The sequence below is a fragment of the Kryptolebias marmoratus genome, linkage group LG3, assembly GCF_001649575.2.
Source record: "Kryptolebias marmoratus isolate JLee-2015 linkage group LG3, ASM164957v2, whole genome shotgun sequence".
In the NCBI taxonomy this organism is placed as follows: Eukaryota; Metazoa; Chordata; class Actinopteri; order Cyprinodontiformes; family Rivulidae; genus Kryptolebias; species Kryptolebias marmoratus.
In genome coordinates, this window is record NC_051432.1 from 6,730,098 (window position 1) to 6,751,015 (window position 20,918).

At 39.8% G+C, this 20,918-nt stretch overlaps 1 protein-coding gene across 1 annotated transcript; it reads left to right on the forward strand.

Annotated features, from left to right (window-relative positions):
• Window positions 1-6,943: 6,943 nt before the first annotated feature.
• On the forward strand, window positions 6,944-20,558 carry LOC108241521. The gene is made up of 19 exons (XM_025007925.1): window positions 6,944-7,401; window positions 8,616-8,774; window positions 9,169-9,287; window positions 9,368-9,551; window positions 12,103-12,215; window positions 12,288-13,443; window positions 13,595-13,719; window positions 14,497-14,764; window positions 14,926-15,053; window positions 15,153-15,249; window positions 15,362-15,484; window positions 15,750-15,922; window positions 18,246-18,343; window positions 19,067-19,194; window positions 19,304-19,484; window positions 19,584-19,728; window positions 20,162-20,238; window positions 20,406-20,439; window positions 20,519-20,558. Exons 1-17 carry the CDS (start codon window positions 6,963-6,965, stop codon window positions 20,234-20,236), a joined length of 3,711 nt encoding a protein of 1,236 aa, XP_024863693.1. The 5' UTR covers window positions 6,944-6,962; the 3' UTR covers window positions 20,237-20,238; window positions 20,406-20,439; window positions 20,519-20,558.
• Window positions 20,559-20,918: the final 360 nt, after the last annotated feature.

Genomic DNA, 20,918 nt, shown 5'->3' on the forward strand with positions numbered 1-20,918 from the left:
GACTACAATTCCCACAAGCTCCGTGTGACATAAGGTTATGTAATGATTACTGGGTGCTAATGGAGCCATTAGTGTTAGTCTGTTTTTTTATTGTAGTAACACTGAGATGGGTCTCGTTTGAGAGCAGTAGAATTTTCCAGAGGGTGTGGGAATGAACTAGAGGAAGTACTTTCTCCTGGCAGTGATTCAGCCCAATTATGTGTGACCCCTGATGGTTTCTCATATCACAGTGAGAGGACGCCGAGCGCTGCCGGTTCTGACTCAGTGGACTTTTCTACAGCAGACGCAACATGTGGGCATCAAACGCACAGCGTAATATTCTTTTTCCTGCAGGCCTCCAGCAGAGAAACGTTAGATTTAAAAAAATACGATAAAATCTATATATATCTCAAAAGAAATACTATCCTTCTTAAATCTGTTAAATGAGCTGAAAAGAAAATTTAGTTTAAACATTTCAAAATGGGGTTGAAAATAGAGTCAATATAGATTACTGGTTATTAGTTATATTTAATATCACCTGCCGCCAAAAGGCAAAGGAAGAGTGTCTGAGAGTTTTATTAAAATACATCCTATAGTTCATGAGATATTTTGCAAACAGACAAATAAGGTTGATGCCAAGAGTAAATGCCGAAGTTCGAAGCAAAAATATTGCAATTTGTGTTTGGCACGATCAGCTGCTATCACACCCAATTTAAGCTCGATATCTGTAAAACCGGCTGAGTTACAGCCATGTTTGATTTTGCAAATGTCAGCAGGCTGTGGCGGCCATCTTGAATTGGGTTGACTCCAGAAGTTAATCAGTTGTAGACGCACATCCAGTGATTACTTCCAGAGAGTTTTCATACAATTTGTTCAGTAGTCGATGAGATATTTTGTTAACAGACAGGATTGACACCAACAGTGAATGCCAAAGTTTTAGGCAAAACTATTGTGCAATGTGTAGCGCTCTGAATATGTGTTGGGAATGATGCTCAGCTACTACCACATCAAACTTTAGCTTACATCCATAAAACTGACTGAGTTGCAGCCATTTTGGTGTGTGCTAAAGTCATTTGGCTGTGGCAGCCATCTTGAATTGGGTTGACTTTGAAAGTTGTATGTTTACATCCAATGATTACTTCTTGAGTTTCAATTAAATTTGTCCATTCCTTTGAGAGATATTTCGCGAACAGACACAGTTGACTCCGGTAGTTGATGGCAACATTTTAAAAACTGGTCATGACTGATCAGGTAGTGCTCAGAGTATGTGTTGTGAACCAGGCTCAGCTACTGCCACACCACATTTAAGGTCAATATCTGCAAAACTGAGAAAGTTACAGCCATTTTTGTGTAGCTAAAGTCGCTTAACTGTGGCGGCCATCTTGAATGTAGTTGTCTAAAAGGGTTAATCAGTTGTAAATGTGCATCCAATGATTACTTTCTTAAAGTTTTATTAAACTTTAACGAGATAAGACAAATCAACACACGCAGACAAAAACAATATCGCCCTTTCGTCTTGGCGTGGGCGATAAAAAACATTTAGAAAACAAACAAACAAATAAATAACAATATGATGAACAATAAAGCCTAAAACTTCGTCACACTTCCTTGTCTGGGAGAGAGGAGCGGCCGGAGCGGAGCTCAGACTGGAGCTGTCGATTGAGGCCCAGGAAGAAGCAGCGGAACCTAGGTTTTGGGAGTGGACGGACTGCTAGTTTTTTGAGCGTTTGACGGCTGGATCCGAAGTAAACAGGGAACAACCGAAAGAAGTTTGGAGACGAAAACGGAGAGGCGGATTGGCATAAACTGGTTTGTGACTGGACTGGAATGGCGGATCAGATGGAGGAAGATGATGATGTGGATATAACTGATTGGAGTCAAGTTGTTAGTGGAAAAGGGAGAGGAAGAGACAGAAGTAGGAGAGGAAATGAAAGTTTGGCCGGAACTCAAATTAATAAAAGAATATTGGAAGAAAATAGTTCGGATGAAGGGATTCCTGTGATTCGAAAGAAGATTGTTAAAGAGGAGTATAAAGTGATTTTGAAATTCAAAGAAGAAGGTGACAGCATTCAGCTTGGTCCAATAGCATTGTCAAGAGAATTAAAAAAGAAAATTGGGGATATTTCGTTTGCAAAAACTTCGAGGGATGGGAGTTTAATGATCATTTGTAAAACAGAAGAACAGAAAAACAAAGCGTTGAATATTGATAGTATCTGTCGAAAAACTGTGAGAGAGAGAAGGATTTTAGGAGAGAAGAAAGTAATGAGAGGAGTGATAACAGGAATACCAGTAAATGAAGAATTAGAAAAACTTAAAAAGAGTATTATGGGTGGGGAGGTGAATCAAATAAAGAGATTGTTGAAAACAATAGATGGTGAAAGGATTGAAAGTACATCAATAATGATAGAGTTTCAAGGGAATGTGCTTCCAGAGAAGATTAAGATAGGGTTTATGAGTTTTCCAGTTAGGCCCTATATTCCTCCCCCACTTCGGTGTTACAAATGTCAAAGATATGGACACATTGCAGCAGTGTGTAAAGGACAGCAAAGGTGTCCAAGATGTGGGGGTGACCATAGGTATGAGGAATGTGGTGAAAATGTTCAGGATAAATGTTGTAACTGTGGAGGACAGCACAGGGTGACATATGGGGGATGTGAAGTGAGGAAGAAGGCTGTAGAAGTGCAACAAGTGAAGACAATTAACAATATTAGTTATGCTGAAGCTGTGAAGAAAATTCAAGGACAGACTGACAGAAGAGAAATGAATGTTCAACAAAACGCAACGCATTTAGGACCAAAAGAGACAGCTGAACCTATAATTACAGTGGAGAAGATAATGTTGTTTATTGCATATGTGATTAACTGTTCAGATCAAGTTAAACACAAAACAGAGAAAATTAAAATAATAGTAAAGGGAGCAGAAAAATTTTTTGGTATAAAGGACATGTCATGGGAACATATTATTAAGGAATTGGGAGGAGATGGGAGACCAGGGACAGCAGGAGAGAAGACATTCTGATTATTTTACAGTGGAATGCACGAAGCTTAATTGCAAAAGGACAAGAATTTAAAGGATTCATTAGAAATCTTAACAAGAAACCAGATATAATATGTGTTCAAGAAACCTGGCTTAAACCAACCTTGGATTTTGTTATTAGAGGGTATACAGGTGTCCGTAGAGATAGAAATGAGGTTCAGGGAGGGGGATGTGTAATATTTTTAAAAACAGGAATTCAGTTTAGGTTGTTAGCTAAAGGAACTCAGTTAGAATATATAGTTGTTGAAGTTTGGAATAGAAGGGAAAGCATAAAAGTAGTAAATTTTTATAATCCTTGTAAAAAAATTTCATATGAGTCGATGGGTGAGCTTGATAGATATTTGAATGGAAAGCTTTTCTGGTGTGGTGATTTTAATGCACATAGTTCATTATGGGGTACAAAAAATGATAGTAATGGAACAGTTATTGAACAGTTAATGGAAAGTAAAAATCTTGTTTGTCTAAATGATGGAAGTGGGACAAGAATTAATATGAGAACAGGTATGGAATCGACAATTGATTTAACAATAATTTCAAATTCACTAGCAGGATTTAGTTCATGGCAGGTAATTAAAGATACCACAATAGGAAGTGATCATTATCCTATATTAACAGAAATGAACTTAGATATTGAGAATTATAAGATAGGAGGTATACAGAGATGGTGTTTTAGTAGTGCTGATTGGGAAAAGTTTAGGTTTGTAAGCAATCAAGAATTGGAAAAAATTAATTTGAATATGGAAGTTGATCATTTAAATGGGTCTGTTTGTCATGCCATTTTACAGGCGGCTAACCGAACCATAAAGAAGAAAGGAGGTAAGGTTTGTAGGAAAACTGTTCCATGGTGGACAAAGGAATGTGATAAAGTAATTAAAAGTAGAAATAAAGCTTTTAAAGTGTTAAAAAAGAATCACAGTCCTCGGAGTCTTATTGAATATAAAAGATGTCAAGCTATGGTGAGAAGAACTATAAAAAATGCAAAAAGGGATTGTTGGAGATATTTTTGTAATTCGATAGGAAGAGAGACAGAGATTAGTAAAGTATGGACAATGATAAGAAGAATGAATGGAATTAAGAGAGAGTATGGTTATCCAATAATAAGTGATGGTTTAAGTACTGCAGTTAAAGATGAAGAAAAGGCAGATTTAATGGCTAAAACATTTATTAAAATACACAGTTCTGATAATATTTCGTCAGAAGGGAAAAAGGAAAGGGAAATAACAATGTTAGAGAACAGAGAGATGTTGGAACAGGTAGAAAATGATAATGATTTATTGAATATACCATTTACAAAATCTGAGTTAAATCAAGCTCTGCAGAAGTGTAGGGTAACAGCTCCAGGGAAAGATCAGATTTGTTATTTAATGGTGAAACATCTTAGTGAATCATCAAAAGATATTTTATTGGAATTATATAATAAAGTTTGGAAGAATGGCAAATTACCGCAAAGTTGGAAAGAAGCAGTAATAGTTCCAATACGTAAGCCAGGTAAAGATGATACAAAACCAGAACATTATAGACCAATTGCGCTAACATCTAATATTTGTAAAATAATGGAGAGAATGATTAATGAAAGGTTGATATATTATATAGAATCAAAAAGATATATGTCACAATATCAAAGTGGTTTTAGGAGAGGTAGAAACACTATGGATGCAGTTTTAAGTTTAGAATTTGAAATCAGAAAGGCTCAAATTAATAAAGAAAGTATTGTAGCAGTGTTTTTTGATATTGAGAAGGCGTATGATTTGATGTGGAAAGAAGGGTTATTAATTAAAATTAGAAATATAGGTATTGCAGGAAGAATGTACAGATGGATTAAAGATTTTTTAACTAATAGACAAATACAAGTAAGGATAGGAAGTCAGTATTCTGAGAAATATGATATTGAAAATGGTACTCCGCAAGGGAGTATAGTGAGTCCTTTATTATTTTCAATATTGATAAATGATGTGTTTCAAAATGTAGGTAATGGGATGGGTTTTTCGCTTTTTGCTGATGATGGAGCGATGTGGAAGAGGGGAAGAAATTTAGAATTTATTATTAGAAAGGTGCAAGAAGAGATTGTTAGAGTTGAAAAGTGGTCATATAAGTGGGGATTTAAATTTTCAATAGATAAGACGAAGACAATGGTTTTTACAAGGAGAAAAATTTGTGATGGTATTAAATTAAAATTATATAATCAAGAAATAGAACAAGTAAAGCAATTTAAGTTTCTTGGGGTCTGGTTAGACGAAAGGATTACATGGAAGACACATGTCCAAAAAGTTGTAGACAAGTGCAAGAAGGTGTTAAATATTATGAGGTGTTTGGTTGGAAGTGAATGGGGGGCAGGTAGGAAAGCACTTAAAACTATATACACAGGGTTAATTCGATCAATATTGGATTATGGAAGTATTGTTTATAATTCAGCTGCAGACACTACTTTAAAAAAGTTAGATTGTATACAATATCAAGCATTGAGATTATGTACAGGGGCAATTAGATCTACCCCAACAGCATCATTATTGGTAGAAATGGGAGAAATGCCACTCAAAATTAGAAGAGAACAATTAACATTAAATTATTGGGCTAATTTAAAAGGTCATAGAGAGGATCATCCAACTCAAGAAACAATTAAACCTTGTTGGGAAAAAGAATCAAAAGATATTAAAAGTTTTGGTTGGATCGTAAATCAGAAATCAAAAGAACTCAAAATAGATCAAATAAATATAAGCCAAACAGTTCCTTTACCAGTAATACAACCTTGGATACTTCCAGAGGCCATAGTAGATTTTACTTTGTTGAAAAGGAAAAATAAGGGCAAGGAATTTGTTTTGAATTCATATACAGTGCAGAATTATATAAATGAATATTACAGCTATGTTAAAGTTTATACAGATGCTTCTAAAAATACAGTAAATAGGATTGGGGTAGCTTTTATTGTGCCAGAATTTAATATTAGAATCAAGAAAAGAATAAGTGATGGATTGTCAGTATACACAGGGGAAATGATTGCAATATTATTAGCCATCCAGTGGATAGAGGAAGTAAGACCATTGAGAACAATAATTTGTTCTGATTCCAGTTCATCGTTAGTTAGTTTAAAATACAGACATTCAGAAAGCAGACCAGATATTTTATTAGAAATACAACAAATATTATATAGAATTCATAGGATGGGTTTAATGATTAATTTTTTATGGGTTCCAGCTCATTATGGTGTGGAGGGGAATGAAATAGCAGATAGAGCGGCAAAGGAGGCTGTTAGAAATTCAGCAGTGGATTTAGCTGTTAAATTTAGTAGAGCAGAAATTAAAATGATAATTAAAAAGAAAATGAAAGACATATGGCAAATGCAATGGGAGAAAGAAAGAAAGGGACGTTGGTTTTATAAAATACAAAGGAAGACTGGAGAAATGAGAAGTGCGGGGAGGACGAGGAGAGAAGAAACAATCATTTCTCGTATTAGATTTGGGCATACTGGGTTAAATAGCACTCTTTTTATTTTAGGGAAACATTGCAGTGGTGAATGTGATTATTGTGGAGAGGAGGAAACAATAGAACGTGTGATGTTATTTTGTCAAAAATATGAGGGGGAAAGACGACAATTGGTCCAACAATTAAATAGAAATAAAGTTAAATTAGATATAGTTGATTTATTTAGAAATAATTCGGAAAATAAAAATTTTCAAATAATATTTCGTTATCTTAAATTAACACAATTATTTAATAGAATTTAGTTTTGAGCGTCATTCTGGTCCACACTCCATACCAGTAGGTGGCGGTAATGCACCAAATTCGTTGTTTGCCAACCGCCAATAAAAATTAAAAAAGAAGAAGAAGACTTCCTTGTCTGTGCGGCTTGCTGCTCTGTGATTGGCTCGTGCCTGACGAGTCTTAATTAATCGCCTCACGCGCAGGTTAGCCAAAAAAAAAAAAAAAAAAAGAGCCTCTTCCGAGCGGCCATGTCTTGCAAGCCCAAAACGGGAATAAATTTATTTTTATTATTTGTCAGTGTTTATTTTTATCCATTTCAGCCTTGTTGTTCAGTAAGTTTGGGGCGAAGGAAACATGATTCGGCCACTCACCGGTTGGACACCGAGCCGTCGGCCGGCTGGGAGAGGACTGAGCGCGAGCACCGACAGCTGGGCCGGTCGCGTGTGGTTAAACAGGTGACATGGAGTCCGGCGCGGCCTAAACCCGCTGTGTCGGGTCTCCCGGAGCCTCGGGCGGACTCTTCCTCCACTGGTTACCCACTGACGCGCACCGGGACACCAAGACTGGGTCAAAGCGGCGCCAGCTTCACCTTCAACAGCTCCACCTGGACCACCGGCGAAGTCAGGGCGGAAGGAAAGTCCTCCTCGGATCCGGACTCTGAAGAGGGGTACCAAGCAGATTTTGCAGGTCAAAATAAACACCATATTATCCTTTTCGGTCTGTTTAAGAGTGCCAGCACGTAAAATGTTGAGCCCTTCGTGCTCCAGAAAGAACCGTGTTAGAAATAACGTCTAATAAATGATAAGTGCTTTTTAAATATTTTAATTAGAAGAAGTCCGCTCATTGTTGGTGGTTCCCAAAACAAATGACACCAGCTTGTGGACCCACTGCTAATGTAGCAGGCTACTTTTCTAATAAGAGTTTTGTCTGAAGCAAAAATACAAAAAAAATGAAAGAGCTTATACTTTTAAAATTACTGGCCGAGCATTTATTGAAGGGATTCATATAGCTAGCCACTTTTAATGCCAGGATTTTAAAATCATCTTATCTTGAGAAAGATTAAAGCCATTTTGGTCAAACTTTGAAATCTCATGCAATATCGCGAGATGTCAACCTTGGCTTTAAATGACTCATTTCTCAGTTTAGCTCATTATTCAAATAATTGGCTGAGTTTTTGCCTTTATTTTTTGCTTTCTAAGCTCAGATGGCTGTGGTGGCCATCTTGAATGGAGATGGCTCCAGAATTTAGTCAGCCAATGACCATTTCCTAAACTTTCTTTTCTTGAGCTATCCCTTAGTTCTGCTGCTTTAGGCTGAGACAGCTGCAGGAGGAAATGTGGTCAGTTTGTCCTTCAGCAGTCTTCACTTGCTCCACTCTCCATGTTTGTGTATACAGTTATTCCTGCAGTTAACCTGTTTTTTCCTTTTTCTTCCCATAGAAACCACTCTTGGACCAGTCCTTCTGTGTTTGTCTGTGTCTCTTTGCCGTCCTTTCTAATCCCAGCCAGTCGAGGCAGATGGCCAGCCGAACTGGTTCTGCTGGACGTTGCTTCCTGTTAAAAGGGAGTTATTTCTTCCCACCGTCACCTCTGTGCTGCTCAGGATGGAGGATTGTGACAAAGTGACAAGTCAACTCCTAAAATAACTTTTTACTCTTTGGGATATATGTGAACATATTGTATTATGATTGGAATGGATTGACTGTAATTGGATTAAAATTCTGATTTGTTTTGGACAATATTGGATTCATAATTTGGGCTTTTTTTTGTATAGTGCCCTGCAGCTACTTTTTTTGTTGTGAATTAGCATTGTATAAAAAACAATTGAATAGGTTGTAATCTAGTACGAATTACACTGTGAACAAAAAATAAAGGAAAATAATTTGTGTTTTTCTTCTTTAGGTTTTTCTGACGAACGGGGGAAGATTTGGGGCCTGTCACATGACTCCAGTCCATATTTCTCTGATTGGGAAGCTATGCAGCCTTTGGTTGAGTGCAGTGATGATATCATGACCTTGACTGTTTCTGGGCATGGATTCACACACCTGCAAGTGGACAGAAGTAAGGTTATCTGATACACAGAAAGGAGGCATCTGTGCTTGGACTGTTTTTTTTTTTTTTCTTCTTTTTTTTTAAAGAAATGCTAGAAATTATGTTTACCTCTTGAATGAAAACATACAGATTCAGCATAAATACTCAAATGACAATAAAAACTGTTGTTATGTTGCACCTTTTTGTTTTTACCAGAATCCACTATTGCCACTGTTTAACTTTTTTTGTTGTTTTAATCCATAATTTTGAAATCAGGTAACCACTTCTGTTGTGAAATGACAGCACGTTCTAAATACACAGTCTGTAAAAGCTCGGAATGATTTCTGCAGGTTGCTTATTTGTCGCGTTTCCAACAACAAGACGAGCAGTTCTTCAAGTTGAACCTGTTTGGTTTCGTCCACAGAGAGCTCCTCTCCCATCTCCATCTTCCAGTTACCCTCCTCCTGCGGTTACTCGGTGAAGGCGTCGTGGCGTAATCTGGAGATGATGGTGCCGTATGATGGGTGCTACATCCACCAGGAGGTACCAGCAGGGGCTCGGTTTTAGTCCTGTCCTCAGTGCTCTTGCGTCCATCAGAGTTGGTTTTATTTCTTCTTTGTCAGAATGGCAGTTATGTGCTCCCCTTGCTGTGGCTGGGCAGCCCAGTGAAGCTGTCCTGCCCGAGGAAGATGTCCACAGTGTCCCCCATGTTCTCCCTGGCTGCCCCTTCAGTCTTCTGCTCCAGCTATGGCATGGCAGTGCAGATCCACAGACAGGAGCAGGATTTACCTGTGCTAGGTGTCATAAGTATGTACACCAATGTCTTTTTACTTTACCTTTTTTTTTTTTTTTTTTTTTACCTGCTGTCATATTCCAATGCAAGTGTGCAGTTTATTACATCTTTCATGCTTAAAGCTCCTGAGTGATTAGCTAAGCTAAATCTACCCTTGGGCCCTTCTCACATGATTTAAACTCATTACAATTACTCATTAAAAATCAAACAAGATGAAATTTAAAGTACTTCTGGATTTTATTGGCTGTGACTAGTGATCAAACAAAGTGTACAGTCCTGATTGGACTAATATTCAAAATGGTGCAGAGAGCTGGTGAGGTTTTTCCTTCAGCCAGCTAAAGCAACAGTTAAGCTGGTCTAGAATCAGTTTCTCTATGAATAAGAAATGAGCAAAAAGCCTAAAGGCAGCAAAACACAGGCTTAAAAAAGAAAAGGAAATACAAAACAGTCCCTCTGAATGGTATTGTTTGTTTTTAAAATTGTGGCAAACTCAGTTTTCTTTGTGGATAACAGGCTGATCTGAATGGTTTTGTTCTCATTATCCAGCCACAGGAGTTATGATCAGAGTTCAGTGTCATGTTCAAGACTTGACACTGAAAGAAAGTCAAGAGATGACTTCTAACAGTAACTATCAAAATGTCTCTGCAATGATCTGTGTTTGTCAGCATAATGTGCATCAGTGCAGGTATCTGGTTTTGCTCTTCTGTTTAAAGGTGTCAGCCTCACAGATGTTGTCACCTTTATTTGAACTCGACGTGACACAGTTTGGCCCTCTTGTCACACTATTATGTTATGTCAATAAGTGGTCTAATTTTTTTAGATTCCTAAAAGTCAAAATCCTATTATCATGCTGCGCCTTTATACTTAGTTTTGACATTTCTGTTCAAATGTTACTTTCACTTTTACAAAATGAAGAAAAACAGTAGTTCAGTAGTGGGTTTTTATGTCCTAAGACATAAAGAATATATATATATATATATATATATATATATTTTTTTTTTTTTTTTTTTAATTTTTCTTCAGATATTTGATGCACACTACTCTCAAAGTATTGGAACAGTGAGGACAGTTTCTTTACTTTTGCTGTCGACTAAAACATTTGAATTTGACATCAAGGAAGCGATATTTCAGCTTTTATTTCCAGTTGTTTACATCTGGATCGGCTACACCTAGAAGAGAGCATTATTTGTAACAGAACGCCAGATTTTTAGGTGAGCAAAGCAGATCGACTTCAAATAGATTAAAGTGACTAAAACCTAATATCTTGTTGCAAGTCCTTTGCTTGCAATAACCGCATCAATTCTTCTTTTGCTTTTCCAGGTTTTCAGCGCAGCCTCTTTCAGTTCTTTGTTTTGGGGCGTAGGCCCCTTCAGTCTCCTCATTAGTAGGGAAAATGCAGCTCTGTAGACTTTAAGTCTGGAGATGGACCTGGCTGGTCTAGAACCTTCCACTTCCTGCCCCTGATTATTTCTTTGTTGTTTTATCAGTGTGTGTTCTGGATCATTATCTTGCTGCCTGTTGAAGGATCTCCCAAAAGTTATCTTTGTCTTATCAGTCCAAAACACTTTGTCCCAGAATTTTTTGAGGCTCACTTTTGTACTTTTTGGCAAATTCCAGCCTGGTCTTCCTGTCCTTCCTGCTAATGAGTGGTTTGCATAGTCTGGTGTAGCCTCTGGACTTTTTGTTCAGTCCTCTGTGAACCGTAGATGTGATGCCTTCACTCCTGCCCTCTGGAGGTTGCCACTGATGTCATTAAGAGTTGTTTTAGGCTTTTTCTTCAAAGCTCTCACAATCTTTCTGTTGACCTCTGAAGTTTACGTTGGTCTTCTTTCTTCTTCAGGACGATTCAAACGGTTGGACTGGCTGTGGCCAATGTTTGTGCAATGGTTCTGATTGATTTCCCCCCTCTTCTCTCAGCTTCACAACTGCTTGTTTTTCACCTGTAGACAGCCTTCTGGTTGTCATGTTGATTTCAGTCTGTACAGGCAGAAAACAAATCTGAAAGCAGACATTCAGCGCTATTTATTGTTTGTGTAACCAACTTAATAAGACACACCTGGGCAACAAAAAGCACCTGTCAGTCACAAGCTCCAATACTTTTGTTTCATTACAAATGATATCTTCTAAACTGTGTATTCGATCTAGATATAAACACCTAGAAATAAAAGCTGAAATGTTGCCCTCATATTCATCCTTTTGATTTCAAATCATGTGTTCAGTCGACCACAAAAGTGAAGGAATTGTCGTCGCTGTTCCAGTGCTTTTAGAGGAGCGTGTAGCTCAGGGCTCATTTATTATCTGGAGTAATTAAGCATCTGGTTGTGTATCAGAAATGGTGCGGATGGAAGTGTTCAGTCCTGCAGGTGAGTTTATTAATCTGTGCTGATTGATAAACACAAAGGTTATAAATTAATATAGTTGATAACAAAAACCGTTTACCAAGAGGAGTGTAAATTGGCTCAGATTCACAAAAACCCACAGCGGTAGCTAAAACCCTTAGATCCTCCGTTTCTTTTTTTTTTTTAACTGAATGAATCACAGAAATGTGTACAATCTGTTTTACAGTGAATGGAGCAAGAAGTCCATTTGTATCTGAAATGTGTGCATTCCAGGTTGACTCCCAACCTCAAGAGTTTACTTTCCTCATCTCCCACAATGCTCCTTGTATCATAGCTGATGTAAGTTTCTATTTAAGCAGTTGTCATGACAAACGTGCAGGTCAAAAAAATAATGTTTTGTTTTTTTGACAGGATGGTCTGCAGCTCCAGCTTATATTAGATGATTATCAGTTTGTTCTCTCCTGCCCAGTCCTTTCCCAGTTTCCCAGTTCCTCCCCTCTACCCGAGTTGCAGCTTCTGCCTCGAGGTGACCTTCCGTCCTCTTACAGCCCAGATGCCACCAGACCTAAACCCACTTCCACTTTTTTTGCTCCTTCTCGAACTACACACCAGAAGCCAACCACCCACCATCAAACCTACTACACCAGCCTCCAGTACCACCCTCCAGTACCAGTACCGCCCCAAGTCTACCCTCCTGCCCCACAATCCCCCCAGCCCAGAGTTGACAATTTCCCTGGGTCGCAGATGTTTGAGAAGTACCCCTCAGGATTTGGGAAGTTGACTCATTCTTTTGGTGGGCACCTGCGTTACCCTGTTTCTCATTACCGTTTTCCAGTGAAGGAATATTCCCCTCAAGTTTTTAAATCACCTGACCGCCCTGCTAAATATGCATATAATCTGTATTATCCCTTCCTGCCGTTTTCTTACATCTCGTCAACTTCACCAGCTGAAGAAAGTCCCAAACCTTCAGCGGGTGGTTCTTATCCAAAGTACTACCTACAGACACCTTACCATCCTGCAACCACTGCAGCGCCGGTGACCCGAGCCCCAGCTACCGTTTCCCCTCCTTTCTTTCCACCAAAACGACCTGAAGGTTATCCGCATCAAACCAATCTGCAGTCTCCACCGCTGTCTTCCTACTACGGCAGGCCAGATTTCCACCCTGCTCCACAACCTTATGCTCCCCTGCTCCTCAGTTCCACTGACCAACCCAAATACCTTTCCAGACAGTTGTATCTCCAAAGTCCTTTTTACTTTCAGCTGCCCACACATGTTCCGCCTACCACAGAGAAACCTCAGAAACCAGCGGCTCCACAAGGATATTACTCCTATCACTACCAGCCAAACCACCATACACCCCGTCTCTCTCTGCCCCTCTATCCAAAGCTCCAACCCCGCTTCTTTATGCCCCTGGATCCAAAGAGCCAGCTTCCAAAGACAAAAACCCCTTACACTACCAGCATATTCCCAGACTTTCCCACTCTTCAGACTCCACATCTCCAGTGTCTGAAGGACAAGATGGCTGTGTTCCTGCCTTTTGCCAACCCAGAGTCCCTTCAAGTCAGAGGTCAGTATTTGTAAAACATAAGTTGTTTTTTTTTTACCCCTCTTCCTTGTAGAGGAGAGTTCTGTTATGCAGCATAATCCCCACGATTGTTGCAGATTTCTTAGCTCTACAATATCACTTTTGTTTGTTTTGTTTTGTTTTTTAACCTCAGACCACAGGAAAACATGGCAGTTTGTCTCCAGTGTGTTTCCGCTCTGTGGGTACATGTTGCAGAGGATTGCAGATCACGGGTTAATCTTCCACTCTCCTCTGCCTGCCTGCCACAGCAGCTTACAAGTAAGACTGCTTCTAACACTTTACTTAGTTTGTGTATATCTCCATCTGTCATTTTATAAAGGTAGGCTTTTGTGTATTAAAAAGTTAACTCACCATTCTTATCATTGATCTAAATGAATCCACACAAGTTCTTAATCATAAAATAATATCACACGTCCATTCGTACGACAATAAACTTTGAATTGCATGTTCTTGAAGTTCTAGCGAAATACAGTAACTTAAAAAGACCGAAAATGTTGTAAAACTATAATTATTTTTACTGCAATAGAAATGGACTAAAAAGACAGATGAATCAGTTATATATTTTTTGCTTTGGTCAAGCTGTCAGACTGTTTTTGTAGCTGTGATGTAGTTACATTTCTCCATTTCTGCAATGTAAAGTTTTTGCCATTCAATAAGATATTGGCTGATTTTCAATGTTAAAACGATCCTTGCTTATGAAGTGATCCTCTACAGCTACACTCCCAGCTGGGGCTGGGAGTTTGTGCCTTTTCCTTTCCGCTTGTGTGTTGAACACAGACCAGCAGTTGTTTGTTACTGGCAACTCATATTTGTGATGGATCGCGCAAAGACAATAAGTCATTTGTGCATCACGCATCTGTGCAGGGTGGAGTGGTTTATTTGGTTTGTGCGGCTTGGCTGATGAGAACTCCATGTTCTCGTCAGTAGAGCTAAATTCACACGCTTTATTTTTAAACGCAGGAGCTGGAAACTATGCGTGGTTGCTCTTTGTGAAGTTTTTTTTTTTTTTTTCATTATTGATTTCTTTCTCTTTAGAATCCCACGACCATTTCCTTACCCATCAAGTACTGGGACTCTTCCGTTTGGCAGAATAGGACTCTGGACCTGCTGTGCCCATATCAAAGCAGCCCCGAAACTCAAAGAAATCTCAAAACTCCAGCCCCAGTTGATCCGCCCAAACCCCCCACCCCACGGAGCTCCACGGAGGCTCCGACTATTGTCACCAGGACTGAAGTCTTCTGCTTCTCCCATCAGATGAAAGTAGTCCTTCCCCCTGGTCCCATTTCAGAAATAGTCCTTAAAGGTGTGTATATATTTGTATCATGTGATACACATCTGATCTGTTTAGCTGGTTCAGGGTGCAGTAGTTTGGGGGGTGGTGTGATTTATCATTTTAATTTGTTAAAAAGCTGCATTTGTGCTCCTCTTTAAAGGCAATAAGAAGGTTCCACTTGTGTATTTTAGATATCAAGGGGGAAAAAACAAATTTCCACAAAGTCCCAAAAGACTGCGGCTACTATGCAAGCAGTGGCCAGGATGGCAAAATCCTTCTGACTTTCCACTTGCATTCCCACTGTCACATGAGCATGCAGGCAAGTATCGATCCCAATCTCGTATAGAGCATGTGACCTTTTGTGTAAACATGGAGTTCATGAGGAGATTAACGCTTGTATTAATGTTCCCTCTAAAAGAATGAAAGGTTTGTTATCAGTGTGATCTACGTGACAGAAAGTGGAAGAAAGGAGGCTCAGTTGTCCTGTCCAGTCGTGGCCCCGAGGTCTGAGCAGGGTAGATGGATTTTGCTTCTTTAAAAGGCTGTTCCATTTGCTGAAAGGATGCTTTTTTTCCAGTCCAGTCAGTTATTTTAACTGTGTCTGACATTTGTCATGCTGCCCCTCAGAGTGCAACCTTCAGAGTGAATACCGCCTCCCCTGTGGGTCCAGCTCTATATCCCAGACAGAGTGCCTCTCCATGGGCTGCTGCTTCAACAAGCACCCCCCTGCCTGCTACTACCCTATGGACGGTGAGCTGCACTCTGTAGCCCTACTGGCATTTTCACGCCACTTAGCTAAGTGCAGTTGAGCTGTGTCGAAGACAGGAAAGCCAGGACTGTAGCTGCTGGATGTGTGAAGAAGGATATCCAGGGTCAGCACAGCGTGATTCGAGCTGGCAGTGACACAGAATCTTAGGTCTTGTTATCAATTGCCTCCTGAGATTTCTGACCTTTTGTTCATGTGACCTTTTCGTGACTGTGTGTGTGTGTCTGTTTGTGTGCATCCCCTTTGCAGAGTGCACTATTGACCGCCACATGATCTTCTCTGTGCCTGCCTCCCTCACGGACCCCCCTCTTTCCCCTGCTCGGCTTGTCGCTGCCAACAACTCCACCTGCATACCTCAGAGGGCAACCGCTGAGTACGCCTTGTTCAAAATCCCAATGGATGGCTGTGGGACACGCAGAGTGGTGAGAGTCACTGCACGAAAACAAAAGTACTAAACGGAGAGCAACATGATCAGATTTCTGGACACACATACACATACAGTGCATTCAGCTATAAAGTTTTACACATTATCTACAGCACTTTTTATATTCTCACTCATACATCAATAAGCATAGTGAGAGTACAGTGTCTTGGCTGAGGACACCTCTGCACCCTCTGGGGCTGGGGATCGAACCCCTGACCCTCAGATTAAAGGTCGACCACCTTTTAATCCAGTCTAGAGTTAAAACTAGACTGTTGATGAAAAGCTTCACGTTGGACTGAATATAACATGCCAACCATTTATGAACATTTAGGTTGAGAACCACGAAGCTTTTCTTATACTGTTTCCGTCTAAAATTATTTCAGTCTGTCTTTATCACATGAAATGAAACTGAAGAGGGAGGTGAGTAATTAAAGCAAAAGATTTGATAAAAAGACAAACACCAGATGTGGATGCTTTGATGCAGACTAACTGGATAAGTTATGATCCAGTCTCTTAGAGCATGTATAAAAACTACTGGTGCTCACTTCATTTAGATCTTTTCTTACAAGTTTAAAAAAAGATAAATTGTTAGTTGATTAAAAAGTAATTTTGAGTGTTGTCTGATGATGCTCAAGACTCAGTCCCTGTCTAGACTACTCTGGATACTTTTTCAAGCTAATTTTTTTCTATTTAAAGAAAAAAAAGAAGTCCACCAGAATTGAACAAACACTGATGTATCCGTGCCATTTCACTTCGTGGAGAGAACAATAAACCTATTAAAATACAAACAACTTTGGCTAAAGTTTGTCTCAAAACAATTGCACCATTTTTTACGGGATGTCTTTTATTTCTTTTCTCTGTCAGCACAGTGTGACAGGGTCAGGATAAAGTGAGATTGAAATGGGAAAATGTAAAACAACTCCATTGTTGTGTTGATTTCTAGAGCACAAAGAGTATGTGCGAAACAGGCTGGATCTTAAGTCCACACAGATACCCAGATTTTATTTATTTTTTTAATCAAATGGTCAGTTTGCCTGTGCTGAAGAGGCATAAACTCAGCAGGAAATTATGTCTGTAGCCGTGTAGAGGTGGGCCTCGGTCTGTCTGTGTTGAATGTTTGTGTAAACGGTGAACAGGTGTTAGATTGTAGCTCTGTGGGAGAAACCTGACTGTTTAGCAGGGGTGTCCAATCCTGGACCTCAAGTGCCACCATCCTGCATGTTTTACTTGTTTCTCTGCTCCAACACACCCGACTTGAATCAATGGGTGATTAACAGGCTTCTGCAGAACATGAAGAGGTAATTAAACCACTGAATCAGGTGTGTTGGAGCAGGGAAACAAGGAAAACATGCAGGATAGTGGTCCTCGAGGACCAGGGTTGGACACCCCTGGTTTACAGTATGGAGGAACATTAGAGTATCATAGTAAAATTTGATAATCTTCATTGTGAGCTTAGAAACCTAAAGAAGCATTTTCTCATGACATGAATAAATGGTGTGAGTGAGGCTAATCCAGTAACATGCAGTAAAATGGTCTTACTACACAGACCCTTGATTTATAGATTAATGAACGTTTGAGAGTTCAGGCGGGCTGTCTTGAATTGATGCAGCCCCGAGAGGAATCACTGCTTCCCAGACCCACTTCCAAAACAGATTTTACAGGTTTTCAGCTAATCATTTGCTGTTTTTACCGTCATATTTGTTGGAAGTCCTCCCTAAAATACAATAATAAAAGCTATGAGGGATCACCTTTGTCCTATAATGAAACTCGTACTCAGATGGGAGCGATCCCTTTCAGGTTAATTCTGACCCCATCGGTGAGTCACCAAGGCTTACTGAGTGGTTTGAACCCTTAGAAAGCAGAAGGATGTGCTGGAGTCTTCCCAGTAATCAGATATCAAACTAGTTGAGGACCTGTGGGAGATGTTTAACAGCTGCCTCTCTACCTTCATCAAATCACCAAATGGTTTGTTTTTTGAATCATGGTATTCCAGGAACTTATTTGCATTTAAGCAGTATGATAATGTGATCAAGCAGACACGCTTTCTTTATTTCTAGATTTATTAACCTTTAATTTCTGCTGGATTATTCGCACAAACCCACTCTTCAAACACGGATACTTATTGATACTTTTAAGTCTTTCTTTAGTGTCTGTTACATAAAAGGACTTCACTGTGTGCCTGTAAGCAACGGCTGTATTGTATTTATTTATTTATTTCAGATTTGTTTCTGATCAGAGGAGTATTGAATTGGAACATTTTTGTTTTGTCTTCCCTGACAACAAACACCACCTGACTACTACTGCGTACTCTGTCCTGACAGATGCTGGGGAAGACCGTCGTCTATATGTTGGAAGTCACCAACACGGTCCAAAAGGTCAGACTCAACTACGGCACCATCACAAGAGATTCTCCTGTCAGGTGAGCTCCTGTCCCGTTAATTTACCTGCGGCGACCGCAGCAGGCAACCGCATTGTGTAAGAGCTCCGTCTGAGTAGCTAGAGATAATCTGGTTCTTTGTTGAACCTAGAGTGGGGGTGTCCGCTGGGTCCTCGATTTGCACACCATGCCCGATATCCAGCTTTATGCCTCGGTTCCCTTGTTCCTGGGCTGCAGGATTTATTTATTTTTGCCTTTAAATGCCGTATAAAATAAGCTGTTACAAAGTCGTATTTGTGCAGATACAGTTGGTTTATTTTTCTTATTATGACAAATTGAAGGAAAATACATAAAGTTAAATGAACTGCACTGACTATTAAAATAAAGAAAGACACAAATGTGTGTTGAGGTTTTCGTACAACATGAGCACTGCTGACCAAACGGACGTGAATTTGTCGGAGATGCAGCAGCTGCTCCTGAAATGTTTCCAGTGAACGCTGAGGGACCAGTGGAGCCGCGAGTAACCTGGAGCATCTGCTTCTCAGGTTTACGGCCTCTCTGAGCTGCTCTTTGAGACGTGCCGTCTGACCGCGTCACAAACCAAATGGCTGCTTGGAGTTTATCTGAACCGTCTGACTGGAGGCCAGAGTGAAAAGCTGATTATGATGGGAGATAGCTGATAGTCGTGCCAGAAAATCCAGGCAGATATAAAGACTTTGCTCTCCTCGGAGTGTAATTATGCCTCTGCACTCGGGTCGTTTTCAGGCTGCTGGTGGAGTGCAGATATGTGCCGGGAACAGTTCTGAGTGTAGGCTACGTGGTTAAAACTCCCACTTTTGGTCCTGAAATTCACACTCGTGGGGTGTTTGGTGTTCAGCTCAGGATTGCTAAAGGTAAATTATCTTTTGACGCTTTCAACTTCCTCAGAACTTCTGTTGTACATAAAAAAAAATGGCTTCCCAAATGATCATTTTCTGTTCCTGTACCACAATCTAATATTAGATGCTCAGTACAGCAGCTATTACCCACAGTACCACCAGCCCCTGCACATGTTGCTGGGAAAACCTCTCCACCTTGAAGTGCGGCTCCTCAACTCCCCAGATCCCAGTTTGGTCCTGTTGGTGCATTTCTGTGTGGCCTACCCCCGCTCCGGCAAAGCTGTGTGGGTGCTGCTTTACAACGGGTATGTGCACAAAAATATCCTTCTTTGCTGCTGTTCTGCACACAAGTTTGAATACGTCTTTTTCCACTTTGAGTGACTCGTGAATTCAATCTTCTCTAGCTGCCCTAACTCCTTGGACCCGGCCCTGCCAGAAACCGTGCTCAGTGATCCCGAACCGCCATCGCCTCAGAGTCAGACGCGCCGCTTCACCATTCGCACTTTCCAGTTCCTTCCTGATGGCGACTTCCAGGACATGAACGAAGAGGTGAGGCGAAGAGCTGCAGAAATAACAATTTAAAGACATTATGTGAACATTTAGATGCTTTTCTTTTTGTTAAAGAAAGATAATGATTGTGGGTTGGAATCAGTTTTAAGGAGATGTCTTAATGTCTTAGAAAAACTGTAATTTTAACTGGACAAGTAAAGTAAAATGACAAAGTTTTGCTGAAATCACAAATACAATTTAAAGGAGCAACTGGATGGAACTGGATAGCTATAACTTTATCTTTTAGACCTGCTATTTTAATTATTATAAAGAAAAGTATGTAGTTTTTTATAACAGGTTGTTTGAAGTTTCAACTTCATTTCTAAGTCTTTTCTCATTACTGATGAGGTGTTTTGAAAAGGCTGATTTTTAAATGACAAGACGCACTCTTAAAGCACTGCACGAGCTCTTTCTTTACGTTCGCCACCTTCAGATCTACTTCATGTGTTCGACTGAAATCTGCTCACCACTTGACGGGCCTTGTGTGGAGGGATGCTTTGGCCATTGACGGTGAGCAAAGCAAGCCACCTCTCCTCAGAGGCATTCACAGTATTCTAATAAACTCAGGTAGAAAGCATAAATAAATACTCTGAAAAACCTCATTAACAAGCCTTCTCACTGAAAACAGCCTGAGGGTCAGTGGTGTGAATTGAAACGATGTATTTCCTGTTTTTCAGATGCACGGATGATGCTTGAAGTTGGGATGATCTAGTAAGTTAATACATATTTAAAGCCCTTGCTTTTGCGTTGCACATCCATTCTGATCCGTTGTCTTTTCTTTTGGCCGCAGACATCGCTCATTTAACCAGCAATAAAAGGTCTTAAACAACTGAAGGTATTTGTGCTTGTTTTTCACCCTGCAGCCTTCAGGTTTTATGGAAGGGGGGTGGCAATAAAACCTCGGAGTCTGTACTGTTCTCATGGACACAACGCCTCCGTCGAGTCTACTAAACTTTGGAGACTATTATGCTTTCAGATGTATGTGAAGCACCATGTTTGTTCAAACCTCTTAAACCATTCAAGTAACTGGATGTACAAACCCCAGTAAAACTACCACTGTTGGAGGATGTTTTACAGCTCTACACTCAAAGGAAAACACTTTCATTTATTTTATTTATTTTCAAATAAATGGCAACTTTTTTTTCCTCCAACAGAATGACAGAAAATATAATCGTGAACCACAAATCACA